General features: G+C 48.8%; 1 protein-coding gene across 2 annotated transcripts in view; it reads right to left on the bottom strand.

Annotated features, from left to right (window-relative positions):
• CREBBP (CREB binding protein) overlaps nucleotides 1-16,167 on the bottom strand; it is a 124,121-nt gene that overhangs the window by 33,342 nt on the left and 74,612 nt on the right. The window contains exons 6-15 of one of the 2 annotated variants that reach the window (XM_032849345.1): nucleotides 11,278-11,520; nucleotides 9,747-9,849; nucleotides 9,289-9,435; nucleotides 8,081-8,198; nucleotides 7,243-7,414; nucleotides 6,890-6,934; nucleotides 4,743-4,867; nucleotides 3,717-3,905; nucleotides 1,922-2,338; nucleotides 128-307 (exon numbers count right to left, since the gene is read on the bottom strand). In XM_032849345.1, the coding sequence (XP_032705236.1) occupies nucleotides 128-307; nucleotides 1,922-2,338; nucleotides 3,717-3,905; nucleotides 4,743-4,867; nucleotides 6,890-6,934; nucleotides 7,243-7,414; nucleotides 8,081-8,198; nucleotides 9,289-9,435; nucleotides 9,747-9,849; nucleotides 11,278-11,520 (1,739 nt within the window). The remainder of the gene's footprint in view (nucleotides 1-127; nucleotides 308-1,921; nucleotides 2,339-3,716; nucleotides 3,906-4,742; nucleotides 4,868-6,889; nucleotides 6,935-7,242; nucleotides 7,415-8,080; nucleotides 8,199-9,288; nucleotides 9,436-9,746; nucleotides 9,850-11,277; nucleotides 11,521-16,167) is intronic. The other variant, XM_032849346.1, reaches the window with a different exon arrangement.

The raw sequence follows: 16,167 nt of genomic DNA, 5'->3' as shown, positions 1-16,167 counted from the left end.
CCATCAAATGGATATTAAAGCACAAAGCAGCGTCACCCACGGAGAAGCCGTGGTCTCTCCCCTTAGGACACTTCAGGCGACCCCTGCGCAGGCTGCGCACCTGCTCACGCCCTGGGACGGCACCTACCGCAGAGCCCGGCTCCCCCTTGGATTCACTGGCGTCAGGCTCAGTGTCCTCGGTCTTGACCTCTGCCTTCACTTCCAGCATTGGTACATCGGGTCCTGGCTGCTGGGAGCTGGTTTCCGCACTGGCCACCGAGGAAGGAGTGGGGACCCGGTTATCGATGCTGGCTGCGGCCTGGGAAAGCTGTGAGAAACCAGAATTATTTACTTCTATTAACAAGACGACAGAAATGCTGCCGAACCCCACAGGGCACCCAACACAGTTTCAGGGTGACACTGCTCAACACCACCCTAACAGACACCCGTCTCTGAGGTAGCTAAGAACAGGATTTCAAACAGGGCCCCAGAGGAGGTCAACATCGCACAGAAACACAAAGACCTGCCGACCAAGAATGCAGAGGGGGAAGAGCCGGGCTTCCCATTTTCTGATATAAGATTATTTTCTGGAAGTTTCTACCTAAGTCACAGAACCTATTTTAAAATTAATTCCTTCTAATAAGGCCATTAAAGTTTATCGTAAAAGACTAAACTGCAGATCCTGAAGTGCACATGTAGGAAGGGGGATGTAGTGCCTACAGGGACTGAGAACGTGTCATCAGCCCGCTCCAACCGCAGGGCCGGTGCTGGTGGTGGTGGTGGAGAGTGCGCAAACATCAAAGTAGGGAACCACCACAAGAATTCTCAATTTTCAAAGTCTCACTCACTGTTGTTTTTGGTTTTGTTTTTAAGATTTTATTTACCCATTTTAGAGAGAGACAGAGTACCCGGTGGATTCGTTGAGTCGGGGGTGGGGGGTGGGGGGCAAAAGGGGGAGGGAAAAGGATAAGCACACTCTGTTCCAAGTTCAGAGCCAGACACGGGGGTCGATCCCACAACCCTGAGATCATGACACAAGCCGAAACCAAAAGTCGGATGCTCAACAGACTGAGCCACCCAGGCACCCCTGCCTCATAGAGTTCTAATTGAGGTAAACAAAGGGAATATAAAATTACAATGGAAACTTATTTAAAAATAAGAAATATAAAATAAGGATTAAATAATAAACACACTCCCTGTGGAGAAATACATAAAGTAATGTTATCTTCGGGGTACTGTTAAGATCTATTTTGATATTTTATAAATAAACATCCTCAGTCCCTAAGAATAAAGCTAACGTATTTCGGGGGAAGGGTGGTTTCTAAGTCAGACTGTTATGAAAACGGATGTGATGATTTCAGTGGTAACTGGGGCAGGGGTGTGGGCAGGGGTGTGCGGGGTGGCGAGTGGGCAGCCTACAGCTGGGCCCTGCCAACAAGCAGGTCCACGGAGGACTGGGCAGACATGAGCCACAGGAAGCGCTAACCTGGGTCTGCCATTCTGTCCTGAGAAGAACAGGCTCCAGGTCTGAAAACAAGGCTGACAGGCAAAGTCAAAGCACATACAGTTAGGAACGCGACTTGGTTTGCCACATCCTCGGGATGTTAAGAGAAAAACTATTAGGCCTCAGAAGACACCCACTTAGGATAGATAATAGGGAACACATGGCTCCTATGTACAGGGGACCCACGTGTGATTTCTTTATAACTGATTTCTGAAAATCCGTTTAATTAGAGAAGATAATCTTTAAGTCACATCCTGCCAGACACAAACACGGCCTTCGGAGGCAATGTCGGAAACAAAACACAGGTCATATGGTTTGACCAGGGGACAGATACTCTCTGGAACTGCACAAGACACTAAAGCAACCCTGTGACAGGATTTTTTTAAGGAGAAGTTCTCGATTAGGAGTCTCAGCCCAAAGAGAGACTGTGGGGCTCACCGGCGTGCCAGGAGGCTGGGCGTGCACAGGCGTTGGCTGCTGCTGTGATGACTGAGGGGTGGCCACAGACGGGGGCTGGACTGGGGTCTGAGGCTGTGGGGTCACCTGGGCCTGGGCTGCTGCCTGGACCGTAGGGGTGCTCTGGGTCTGGCTAGCACTGGGCACTGAGCCGGGAGTCGGGGTGGGAGTCTGCCCGGAAGACGACACGGGAGTCGACGGCTGGGTGGGAGCTGCTGGCTGGGGAGGAGTCATTCCAGGCGCCGTTGGGTGCTGGAGAGACGGCACGCCGGCGGCCGTGGAAGCAGGCGGTGGTGTCTGGTGCAACGGTGACTGTGTCACTGGCGGGCAGGGCAGCTGGCTGGCTTGGGGCCCAAGCATGTTCAGAGGGTTAGGAAGAGCAGCACCAGGCACCTGTCCCTAGCAGAGGGAGCAGAGGAGGTTAGAATTATTTCCCCATGTGAAAACATGGCAACAGACCCGAAGAATTAAACGCATGAATATCTCATCGTGGTTTCTTGGTGAGGTCTGCTGGTTTCAAGGCAATGTGCCATTTGTAAAAATTCACCCTGCTGTACACATAATAACATGCGTTTTCCAGTAAAGTTACTGCTACGGAATGTTTCTCATCCTGTGATTTGCAGAACTGTTGAAACCTCTGGCTTAAACTAACATAGACCCACTCAGCCTACGGGCTTCGTGATCCAAAACAGCTACCCACAGCTTAGAACACCGAAAAAGACATTTCTCTCTTTTTTTTTTTCTTTTCAAGAAATGAGTTACTAAAACACTGAAACGTTTCAGCAAAGTGATTCCCAAATGGGGACACGCTTTGCAATTATATGTTGACTTTTTAAAAAAGTGATTCCAAGTCACTGCTCGGGAGCAGGGGTCTGTGAACTAATGCCCACAGCCCACTCCAGCGAGCTGCCTGCTCCTGGGAGGAGTGTCGCCGGAACACAGCCACGCCCACCGCCGATGTGTGAATGGTCCGCCCTGTGCCGCTCCAAACAAGGAGTGGAGGAGTTAAAGACTGCGGCCCCCAGAGTCGAAAATATTTCCAGGAACAAGTCTGCTGCTCCAGAACAATGGGATGTTACAGAAATGAAGAATTAATAAATACTTAGCGAGTAAATCTGGTGTAGTCAATGACCTTTTTCAACACTACTGCGTGTAAAAACTGAAGACAGGAGCACTGTCTTCCAGGGTAAGACCTGGCCTGTTCCAAACACATGCACATGTGTACACGGCAGCAGTTCCATGCACGACAATGAACAATTCTCCAAAGGGTGAAAAAGGCACTAAAATGAATGGAAGACGGTTCTCTTCAGCTTTAAACAGAATGATTAAAAAGATACGTGACAAGAAGAGAACTCCTCAACTGATCCAGTCAGCCGACCTCACACAGGATGCCCAGAGAGACAGGCAATAGGACACACCAACCAAGGGGCCGGCCGAGTGCGTGGGGCCAGTCCTCACTCTAATACTCAAGGTCTCTCAGGATCACATGTGAATTTAAAACAACTAAAAACCAAGAAGATGACAACTAAAAAACCCAAAACCAAACACAAAGCCCATGAACCAAAAAACCACAATCCATGCCAATTTGGTTTGAAGTCCACCCAGACATAATAAAAGTAATTCTAAAGAAGATGAAAATAACACAACAAAACGGGGGTAAAAAGTCAAGAGATGCTCATACATAATAATGAAATGTGTATTCTGGAATTCTCCTCTCCATGAAACGAGACACGCTTGAGTCAGGAGGAAGCGGGGCCCTGTCCCGGGTGCACGGTACCTGTGGCACGCCTGTCTGGGCCGCCGGCTGCCCCATGCCCACACTGTTCACACTCATTGCCCCACTGGAGGACTGGAACTGGTTCTGCGGCAGGAACTGGTTCTGCGCAGGCGCCTGGGCCATAATGTTGTTGGCGTGAGTGCCCATCATGTTTGGAGGCTGAGGCATCCGGGAAGGAGAGATGGCCATCTACAACACAAGCAGCATCCAGAGATCAGAGCGGAGGGCGGGAGTCTTCAAGATAATCTAGGAGAGACAAACTCCAAATCCTCCCTTCCCCATGGGGAGAAAGCCTCTCATTAAGCCCTTCTGGCCCCCAGGCACTTTGCGTGCTTTCTCATGCAACTTCTCCAAGAAGCCCATTTCAAATTCATCTCTGAATAGAAATCAATAGCATGCTATACTTTAAAGTTCAAAATACACCTTTCACGATTTCTCTGACGTGTTAAGAAAGCAGCCTTAGGAGAGTAAGCACCAGGAGCCGAGAGCCGCTGTCAAGCATCTCTCAGCAACGTATCTGAGGTTGCGCACTCCAACCTCAGAATTTGTGTCTTTTGTCTTGTTTTCGAAGATTTTATTTATTTATTTGACAGACAGAGATAGGGAGAGAAGGGACACAAGCAGGGAGAGCGGGAGAGGGAGGTGCAGGCTTCCTGCTGAGCAGGGAGCCCGACACGGGGCTCTATCCCAGGACCATGGGATCATGACCAGAGCCGAAGGCAGATGTTTGACGACTGAGCCACCCGGGCGCCCCGGGACTTGTGTCTTCTCACGAAGTCACAAGTCCCTATGAATTTATCATCCCAATAAATATCAACAATGATCACATAATTCTCATTTGTAGTCATGAAGACTAAAAAAAAAAAAAAAAAAAAAAAAGGAAGAGAGATATGAGGTAAATAAAGCATAACCACATCCAGAGAAACAACCACCATAGGATCTTGATCTACAATTTCACTGCATAGAGAATTTTCCTTATTCAAGCAAGGCCTTTTCAGCACAGCTGAGGCAAACAGAAGCGCTTACCCCTGGAACGGAGCCCATGCTGTTCATCGGGACAGAGTGGTTCATGGGGGATGCTGCACGTGGTCCCATGGGAGCTTGTGGCAACTGTACATTCCCCAAGGACATTGGGGTAAATGAATTCATCCCTGTAAATGTACCCACAGTGGTTCATTAGAAAAAGCACCCACAGGAAAACAGAGCTACAGCTCTCCAAACTCTAAGCAAAATAAGTTGGAACACATACATAAGACACACAACAGAAATCACCCCAAGCAATCAGAAAAGATGGTGATGTAACACTTTTCAAATACAGAAAAACGGCACCGATGTGGCGGTGGTGAGAGTGGTTTGGCGGGTGCAGGCAGGGCAGCACGAGGAGAGAAGGGAGAACGTCAGGTCAACCACCAACGAACGCGGTAGCGCCACGAAGGCGCTCCTACCCTCCACAGAGGAGGTGCTGGCTAAGGCCAGGGCACCCATCTAAGCCAACCTCCCAACACCTGCCAGAGCACACGGCTCCCTTCTCTTCTGCTGGAAGGCCTGTCCCATCATCCCAGGCCTCCTGGCTCTTCAGCTGGGTTTAAATTTATTGTTAGAAACTGCGATAAGACTCAAAATACGGTTTTAATTTTGCAACCATGTAAAGTGTTTAGAAGTGCCCAAGGGTCAGCAATTCTCAATCCCACCTCCTCTCCAGACCAGCAAGGTCTCCCTTTCAAGGCCACTTCCCCCTTCCCAGGGGTGTCCACGGCCCACAGGACTATCACACCATGAAAGACACCTCACTGGCTGCTACATGTCTCCAGACCATGGGGTCTCATTCTTCTCACTTCCCACCATATTCTGTGAACTCTACACCTACACGTAAAGCTCTACATCAATGCTGGTCAAGCAAGTCTTAGAACGGACAGTGGCAATCTAACAGAATCCTCCAGGTGCCACCTTACCACTGGCACTGACGTGAAAAGGTCTCAGAGAACATGCATCTCCTAAAGCATTATCTTCACGGACACCTAGAAATGTCACCCTAAAAAAACCAGTGCCTGCATGAGCCCAGGAGGACTTTCCAGGAAGGCTGTAAGCTTCCCCCTCTCCTTGAGGATTTTAATGTAAGAGAAAAAGGCGGTGCTGAGAAACAGCACCACCAAGAGCCCCTCTCACGCGGATGGAGATGTGCTGGTAAGCGCAGCAGGAGTGCTCTGCTATGAACCTCCTTCACTACCCTGCTCAAAAGGCCTCCTCGGAGCCCAGATCAGCCCCATCTCCCACGCCGTCCCCCACGCAGCACGCAGCTACGTTTTCAAGGCTCCATTTTCCTGACTTCTTGGGTTTCCTTCACTCTCTTACCTAGTCTGTCCACCAAAACACATCCCTGAAGTTTCTCCCCAACACCAGTTTACCTACCATGTCTCTTTAGTACGCAATATAAGATGACCACAGCTTTTAAAAGTTTTTTTATTTACCTTTTGAAAGTAATCTCTACACCCAATGGGGGCTCAAACTCACGACCCCAAGACTACTGCAACCTTTAAAATGACCTCTTTTTCCCTCTCGGACCGCTCTGCACACAGCAGCAAGGCTGTGCTTTGGAATCTCCTAGATAACGTCGCCCCTCATTTCACAACCTGTGAACAGGTCCTGCCGCCCAAGTCTCATGAGACAAGAGCTGTAAAAGCCTTGAAATGCCCCTCCCCCAACCTCCCCGACTCCGATGACTGTTCCAGCCACAGACACCCTAGAATCTCAACCTGAGAAAGAACCTTTAAAAGTGGCTCAGGCCAGCTGCCAGCACACGCCAGCCTGAGAGGAGCACAAACCCCGTTCAGTCCGGCTCAGTGCTCCCCTCAGCGGCCTTCGGACAGGCTTCCTTCACCCACCAACGAGGCTTTTCAAGGAGACTTCCTGAGAGTAATGTGCCCTCCTGTCCATTAGGGGAAGAAAAGGCTAGACCCCACTTCTCATCTCCCGGGGGGGCTTTCCTATTGTCTTCTAACTTCCAAACACCACCGAGTTATCACTGTCTGTGGAACTGAATTCCGATCATCAGCAGAAGGCATGGGGGGCTAACAAGGAGCTATAGAGAAATGCAGAGGGAAAAGGAACAACGAATCATCTTTGTGGCTGTTCAATGTTAAATCGAAACATGATTCACAACAACAGTTCAATACCTTGGGACACCTGCACGCGGTTCACTGGCAGGGGCATGGGTCCGTCTGCAATGGCAGAAAAAACCTGCTTATTTAAAATAATCCTTCATGCGGGAAACAAGGAATTTTACCTTCTGAAAGTCAAACTACACCAGGGAGTGGGTGCGAAGGCACCATGCATTCTGATGCCTGCGCACCCTCCCTAGGCCTCTCCACACACAGGCCGATGCGGAAGGCCACGGCCACTACCACATAGCTTCCAAAGTGTGTGCTCCTCAAGAGCACAGTTCTCTAGGCTTAGAAATACACCCCAAACCCAAAAGGGAAAACAAGCCAAGAGACTGAGGGCTGGCAGAAGGAAGTGAAGTCCTTACTTGGAGGCCTCACAGGCTGTGCCTGCGGAATCCCTGGGGGCTGCGCCCCGGGAGCCGGCAGGGCAGGCTGGTTACCCAAGATGCCTTGTTTGTGCAAACGCGACCTCCGTTTTTCTTCTAGTTCTTTTTGTATCTTGTAGATTTTTTCTGCCAGTAAGTGATAGTATTCATCCTAAAGAGCAATAACATTCAACATTAAGCAGCCAAAGCTGTAAAAATAAAAAAAAAAAAAACACCCCAATCTGTTTTATATATTTTAACAAACTAACGAGCTTTGACAGTAAGTACGTTGGCAAAGGTCAGTATTCAGCCCTTCTGTTCTGTTGTTTTTTGTTTCACTCTTGGCCCAACAGGGGGCTTGAACTCATGACCCGGAGATCAAGAGTCCCATGCTCTACTGACTGAACCAGCCTGGCGCCCCAGTATCCAGCAGCACTTCTAACCAATAAACCTAAAGCCCAACTTGTTGAATGCCTAGTGACATTACAGGACTTATCAGACAAGGGGCGCTCAATGCACGTAACATTCATTCCGCAGTCGAATCACTTCCTGGATGGTTGACACTGCCGGTAATGCAGTACCAGCATTAGAAACAGCTCCCACTGGAAAGTCCATCCATGGATAAAACACAATTTTACATGCCTTGTTCACCACTGTAGTGGACGTTTGTAGTCAACCAAGAGGGTTGTGCGGGGATCTGCTGTCTTATCTGGGACGTCTCTCTGGTCAGTGTCCTCGAGGTGAGAGTCTCCCTGACTAACGGATTTCCCCATTCCCAGATGGATGCCGTTCTTTCGACTGTGGGTGTCATGCAGCTGGAACACGGACGGCAACCTACCCTGCTGTTGGCAGACTCATACATGTCCCCCTCCACCTTCTTAGCGTAAGCCACCAGGTTCTCCATGCGGCGATCCTTCAGGGCTGCTGGGTCGGGGGTTGGAAAGATGGCTTGGACGCTGCAAGGACAACATACCCCGTCAACAGACTGTCGAGACACCATCAGTATCTTGCTAATTTATACATGACGACATGGAGAGAGAGAAACGAAACCATCTACTTATGGGGGGGCAACATACTGCTGAGAGAAATGCTCGATCTCTCTCGCCCAGTATGCGAACGTCACTTCCTGGAGACAACACTCACCTGTCAATTTATCTGTGTGTCAAACACACCAATATTTTGCTATTTATGGTAACTGTTAGGTCATCTCAAGAATAATATGATTTCAAACTCCTAATTTTTTAAGACTTGTTTATTTGAGAGAGTGCGTGAGCACGCGCGTGCGAGCAGAGGGCAGAACAGAGGGAGAGAACCTCAAGCAGACTCCGCACTGAGCATGGAGCCCGGTATGGGGCTCGATCCCTCAACCCTGAGATCTTTACCTGAACCGAAATCAAGAGCTGGGTACGTGAATGACTGAGCTACCCAGGTACCCCTTGAACTCCTAATTTTTAAACTATTTATCATAAATAGTTTTCACTAAAAAGATGAAGGAAAAAAAAACCCACTCTAAGGGAATTAAGCTGATCTAATTTCCCCTTCAATTTAACTTAAGTAGCTCAAGAAAGGTAACTGCTGAGTTCCTGTCGGTGAATATAATATATGTGGCATGATCGTGCTCTCTGTATTCACCAGGCCAAATTCCCCCAGTTCTCGGGGGCCTCCACAATTATAATCTTGAGTTACAAAACGAGGGAAAGCTTCTGAGCTAACACCAACTCCCTGTTGCATGTCAAAGGTCAGAGGACAGAAAGTCTGGCCACCCTAGGAGCCTTGATCTCTGGGACATGGGCGACAATTCATGTCCCCCTGCAGGGCAGGGCCACGGACACTCTGACACCCGCCAACTGGGATTCTCAGGCCTGCCAGCAGTGGCTGTGGCCCCCTGAAAAAGCATGGGACCCTCTTCAGCTGCTAGGGCACTGTCAGCTGAGACCCAGGGACCACTTAGGAATCCAGTCAGACATCAGGGACACCACAAAGCTGTCATACTGCTGTCAGCCACTGAATTCATTGTATGTGAATAAAGGCGAGGTGGGCACGTACAGTTTATGCACTAAATGGCTCCGCAGGTCCTGAGTGACATGTTCGTGCCAGCCTTTCCGAACGCCGGTGCTGGAAGGAGGGGCCGCTGTCGGTATAGTGCTGAGGGTCCCAATGTTTGCAGGGCTCGAGCCATCGTTCATCAGGGGGCTGGGGAAGAACAAGAACACTCGTTCCACCAATGAAGCGATGCAGATGGGCTTCGTTTAGGGGTTTTTCAACCACACTGGGCTTCTAAAAACCGAGGACAGCCCAGTGCTGTATGTACAACAAAACCGAAGCCGTGTTTAATTTATTACCTACAGCTGTTATAATAATAACAACAACAACAACAATAAAAAGCACCCCCAATATTGCCTTCGCGGTCACACATTTAAGAAACTACCACAGTCCTGTGATACCCAGCCCACTTTCACGTGCGCCGTCACTCAGACGGGAGCCGACTGAAACACGGGTCTTACTTTGTGGCCCCGAGGGAAGTTGGAAGAGCTGATTCTGAAATCAAGTTTGGTGGCTGCTGATCCGTTGTTATTCCTCCTGCTGGAATGTTCATTGGGTTATTTCCTTTAAAGACAGAAAGAAATCAACCAACTCCTAAATTACAACATAGACTTCAGAGGTCCAATAACATTAACAAGTCACTGCATAAGTAAGTGATTCTTATGAGTGTCACTAACAGCCGCTGTGGCAGGACTCTGCAAGGCGGTCCTGTTCTGAAGGTCACCAGTGTGTACCACTGAGCTGCAGACTCCTCACTGCATTCTGTAACCACAACCACAGGCATTTCTGTGGAGGCTGCTGGTATCGTAAATGGACCGTGGCTGTGCAAAAACTGACAGAATGATCCACTGGCAAGCTGCACACTCTTGTTCCGGTTTCATTAATATGGTGCCCTCAACAACTATACTGATGTGTCATGCAGATTTGAGTCAACTTTCCTTTTCATCTCAGAAAATGAGATCACAGAAATCCCATGCAAGTGAAAACATCCGTGCAGAGTATTGACTTTTTAATTTTAATTTTTCAAATTAAAAAAAATTTTTTAGATTAACATACAATGTACTCTTTGTTTCAGGGGTAGGGTACTCATCTTAAAGTAAGAAAAAGCTGAGACTAAGAGAGGTTAACAGTCTCGTCCCAAATTATACCCTCAAACAGGAGTAAGCGTCCGCTTACAACTCAGGTCTGAGGGCTCTGACCCAGTCGCAAGGCCAGTAGAAGTTAGATATACATGAGGGCAGTTTTGTCCAAAAAGCAATAAATGAGATGTTTTTAACTGGTCAATCTTAAGAGTCATTTTTAAGATTAAAATATGTACTTTATCAGGAAAACAACCGAACTAGGACAACAATCTTGACTTCACTGGACTGATGTAACTGCTCGGCTCACTTTAAGAGCACTGCGTCAACTTAAAGCAAAGTGTTTAAAAAAACACAATATGCAGAGATGGCAGAAACAGTGGAGATGCGCAAGTGAATGAGCAAACCCTGGCTACTGACGAGCTGCGGGGATAGCAGGGACGAGGCTGAGGCAGGAGACATCGGCTGAGACTCCTGTCAGGCCGCTGCTGCCTGGGCTGCTCACCTCCAGCTGTGGGCTGGCCTGTGACCAGGACCTGGCGGGCCACCTACGAGTTCTCCACCAGATCAGTGATTTCTAAGTGGGACGGTCATAATTCTAGCTTGGGACATTCTGCGAACTGAGCCTCGTGAAATGCCCCGTATGAACCCGGTGCAGACAGCAGCGGCAGAGTGGTACCATGTTGGTTCCTTTTTTCTCAAACCCGTAACATCTCCCTTGCACGGGCACTGTAGCCTTTTCCTGAAAGTTCTTTATTTCAAGTGCTTGAAAAAGATATCATCATAATTTATACGTCTGTTAATCTGAATTTAAAGTAACAACAGTAACAGTAAACAGCCTGGGGTTCCAGAAGGGCATGTCATCCCCAACGCTGCACTGGACACACAAGTTCCCAGGCCCTCCTCCACCTACCCAGGGGGTTGAGAGTCCTCATCTGCTGGTGACTTTGAGGCTGTGCTGGTTGCTGGCCGGGAACCTGAGGCTGCAGCTGCGTCTGGGGCTGGTTCAGGTAGGGGAGTCCGAGAGCAGCGTACGCGCGCTGCATGGAGCTGGGGTCTATGGGATTTGGGTTACTTAAAGATGCGGCGTTCTGCTGGCCTGTGCCAACAGAACCAATCGTGTTCTGAATCCCACTAGCTGGAGACCCCAGGATGGCTATAACAACAAACAGACAAACGAGAAAGGTCAGTGAAAGGAAGAAGCCCATAAACGACTGACAAGCTCCTGAGAAGCAAGTACAATTTCATCAACAGACTATCTGAGTATGTCATGAGGCAACCGAACAAGGCTACTGAGAGCGGAACTACGCAGGGAAAAGGGACCTGGGCTAGTCACCTGTTCTGCACAGCAGCGCCTGAGGAGCAAAAACCTGAAGGAAATTCAAGCTTTGATCTTCCAAAGCAACACATCACAAAATCAGAGATCATTAATGAAAATTATGTATGAAATCTAGAGACTCAGAAGTCTGCTTCAGGGAAGGGGCCGACAAGTGACAACACAAAGTGTTTTGATTTTGGGTGGGGTCATTTCCCATCACTGACAGGAACTAAGGGGGCCTCCTTTGGCTGCCACTTTCCCTGAGGTCCTTCACTGCTCACCCGCATGGGGACAGAGGATGAAAGAAGGCGCAGCAGTGAAACCCAGGTGATCAGTTTTGTTACTTATTTATAAACCGAGGACATGATCTTTTTAACGACAAAATTCCAATTCCTTGAAACTTCTATGTACAATGGCATTAAGACCAAACCTTTCTTTCCTACGGTTTTCTCCGCAGGAAGGCCCCATGCTAAGCTGTCTGGCTACTGAAAGCTGCTCAAGAAATACTGTACTTGAAGGACTGATCTAGCTAAAATTAATGGATGGAAGGAGGTCTGGCGATTCCGCATGGATTTTCATTTATCCAGGCGTCACCTCAGTACCACTGAGGTTTAGGCACTGGTACTGCGTCGCGCAGCCATCCTCAGCCTCCACTACCCGGCCTACCGCCGGCGCGCAGGGCACTCCCTACCGGTACTCCACCACCTGCCGAGGCCAATCCCAAAGACCAAAGGAAAATCTGTAGCAACATAAAGATTCCCAAGGACTTCAAAGTTAACAGAGATGACCACGAATTTGCATCTCCTTAGTCACTTCAACTTCAATCCATCCCTCTGTCCAACCATCCAAATGTCCTCATTTGGTGAGCACTTACATAAGGCAGAAGTTTTATGTCCTATCATTTGTTCTTATTCTTAAGATTTCCCTTCTTTCCGACTTCCCCAAACCGTAGAGCCATGTAGAAACAGAAGCTTATAGAACTGATACTATAACACACGATCTTTGATACATTAAGCACTATCACAAAGCTTTCTTTTCATATTCTGACAATTGCATCTAACGGTAATACTCTCACATTCATCCATGCAACTATAACATAAACAACTCACGTGCTTATCAGAGTATTTTAATTAAAGTTAAATGTGTAAAAAAAAATCTTGGTAATTACACATTCCATACTATTAACTTTTCTAATAAGGATATTCAGATCTCAAACTCATTAACGTTCATTAGACACAATTACACACACCAAGCACCTCATTATTATAAATGAAAAGCAATTCCCAAAGTACACTTTATGACAAGTGTGTAGCTCAAATCATGTATGATTTCTTTGAAAGTATTTTCTCTAATAGTTAATACCCCCTCCCCGCCCCAAACTTTCAACATGTGCCCCCGTACTCCTAAAACTGACAGGTCAGGTTTTCTTTTCTTTTTAAAAAAATTTTTTTAAAAATTTATTTAAATTTATTTATTTAACAAAGGGGAGGGAGAGAGAGCACAGCAGGGGGAGCAATAGAGAGAGAGGGAGAAGTAGGCTCCCTCCTGAGCAGGGAGCCCCGACATGTAGCTTGATCCCAGGACCCCGGCCGGGATCATGACCCCAGCCAAAGGCAGACGCAAAACCAACTGAGCCACCCAGGCACCCCAGGCCAGATTTTCTAAAAGAACTCTGATGTTAGGGGCGCCTGGGTAGCTCAGTTGTTTGAGCATCAGATTCCTGATCTCAGCTCAGGTCTGGATCTCAGGGTCGTGAGTTCAACCCTTGAGCTGGGCTCCACACTGGACATGGAGCATACTTTTAAAAACAAAACAAAACACAACATTCTGATGTTAAAAAGAAAGTAATAATGGGAGGATGGTTTATTTTTCCATCACCTACTGGTGTAAGAAATAACAAACCCAGAGTATATTTGCGACATACGGTCATGAACTGTGGAGAGGAATTTAAAGAAAGAAGGTATCTAGGTGGCCATCTCAGGACCCGCTGCCACTTTTCATGCCCTTCCTCCGAGACAACGGAGACGGCTGCACGAGCAGGTCCCACATCCAGTCACACTGCGAACATTCAAGCCCCCAGTCGTCCGCAGTAAAACTGGAGTCGATGTGAAAATCCAATGAAAATGGACAAACTAAATCTCAAAGCTCTGTCCGCACAGTCAGAGACTTACCATGAAGCGGGCAGAGCAGCCACTAACCAGGAACCGCTCAGATTCTACTGAAAAAGCCCTGATGCAACTCAGACCCGCAGACGTCTCTGCAGAACGGCCCCCACGTGCCGCGTGCACCAGGACGGCCTTCCTCTCCAGCATCTTCCCTCCCTTTTTTTCAACAAGCAATCTCTACACCCAGCGTGAGGCTCGAACTCACAGACCCTGTTTTAAGAGTCACATGTTCTACTGACAGAGCCGGCCTGTTGACCCTCCAGCATCTTCCTGTGCGTGGCATAGGGCAGGACAAGAAAGGGGAACACCTAAGCCCCAGGGCCGGACCTTTAGCACAGCCACCACCGAGCAAGAACACACAGGCGTGCAACAGTGTCTTCTGCAGAAGCCAAACGACTCAGGAGGAGGAACACTGTGGGACCCAGAAGAGCAAGGCGAAAGCTACTCTGATGAAATACATCACAACTGACTGCTGGGTACTTAAGTTAGGGGCAGACGAGCCTACAGCTCTAACCCTACAGCCATTCAAGTTCCCCTGCAACCTCTGCTCCCCATCCCAGGCACAGGCCGTCAAAGAGGCATCTGAGAGTCTCTGAAGGGCTCTCCGGTGGAACAAGGGCCTGTTCAACACCACTTACTGCGCCCCGGGGCAGGCTGCTGTATGAGCAGAAACTTTAAGGAGGCAGATATGGACTCAAGTCATGAAGGAAGGCACTTCACAATCACGGTGGCTTAAAACCAGAATAAAGAGCCAGACCAGGTAGTGAGGGTCAAGCCGCTGGAGGTATTCAAGCGCCGTACCAGAGGACTGCTGACTCTGACACTCCTCACCGTCAAGCTGTGGCGGGACTCAGCACGCATCTAAGGTGGCTGTGGCAGTGACTGGGTTTGGTCTGGGAAGAGGCTGGTCCTACAGCACCGATTTTGACGATCCTTATGGGATTCTGAGCTGGGAAACCCATGATTTCCCCAGAGTGACTCGAAACTTCTCAAGAGCTTTGGGATAGACACCCAGCCCTTCAAGGCATCCAGGGCTGCACATCTCAGCTCTTACTGTGCATACCGATCACCTAGGACCCTGTTAAAATGCGGATTCTGATAGAGGAGGTCTGGGATGGGGCTGCAGTTTCTCCATTTTTGCCTGTGCAGCCTGGTCTGAGGGCTATACTTTGAGGAGCAAGAACCCCACTGAGGAGGCAACAGGAATTCACATAGGGAATTCGGTCTTGTGTCCACACAGCTCTGTGCACTGGAATTTACTGGAAGTCAGATGCCAGAACTGACATTAGGTATATACCTTGAAAACTCCTAACTAGTCAATAAAATCCAATTATCTCTGTAAGAGAGGGGCAGCTCAAGATCAGTGACAACCCAGTCTCAAGAAAACAACTCAGAGAAAAATCAAACAAAATCTCAACATAGGCCAGGAAGGTAACCAACGGTGTGGCTTCGATGATGCAGGCAGGTCCTGTCAGCAGAGACAACCACGGAGCAAGTGAGGCAGTGCAGTGGGAGAGCATCTGCAGGGAGCCTGCCGGCAGAGTAGAGCCTTGGCAGGCACGGCCAGTCTCCCGGCAGCCCCCAGGGGCCCCAACCTCTGGCCACAAACACTCCCTCTCTCCTCGGATCCCCTCTCCTGTGCAGGAACTTCTGAGCCCGTGCTGCTCGTGCGCACACTGTCTGCGCTGTCTGGAGTGTCCTCCCATCGTTACTGTAACGGAAGTGGGCTCCATCAAGCCCACCTCCAGGGAACGCGGGTCCTCCCCTCCTTCCTGCGGCACGACTGTCACATCACCACACTGTATGTACTCTCACTCTAGCCCTTGACTTGAAGCTGTCGGGAGGGCTGGACCCACACTTCCTCCCTGCTGCCTAACCTCCCAGTGCGCGCACACCACCAGCACAGTCGGCTTCAGGTGAGGAGGAAGCACGCTGCTAGAACTTTCTCACTCACCACATCAACCTCTGCCCTCCCAAAACCACAGTGCTAGAGAGAGCCAGAAGAGTACACTCAGGCCCGAAACCCCGTTTGAGGGGCATTTAACCATTACTTACGTAAGCACTTTCATTTCTTTTACAAAAAAGTTACCAGAACCTCGTATAAAGTTAATCGAAGTATTCCTGGTGACTACATTATAAAATCAGTCTGGTGACACCTTACATTATGACTGGTGGAAACACGGTGGCTTACCACTTCAGAGCACGCACCAGCTCAACTGTCACAACACGCAGCAGTTACAAGGATGTTGAAAACACACACACACACACACACACACACACAAAGCAAACCCACATGTATTTCTTCTCTTTTTAAAAACAA

Source organism: Lontra canadensis, unplaced genomic scaffold (genome assembly GCF_010015895.1).
Source record: "Lontra canadensis isolate GAN:19392208 unplaced genomic scaffold, GSC_riverotter_1.0 scaffold224, whole genome shotgun sequence".
NCBI classification, from domain to species: Eukaryota; Metazoa; Chordata; class Mammalia; order Carnivora; family Mustelidae; genus Lontra; species Lontra canadensis.
Note: the sequence above shows the minus strand (reverse complement) of the source record. Positions and strands in the feature narration are given on the sequence as shown.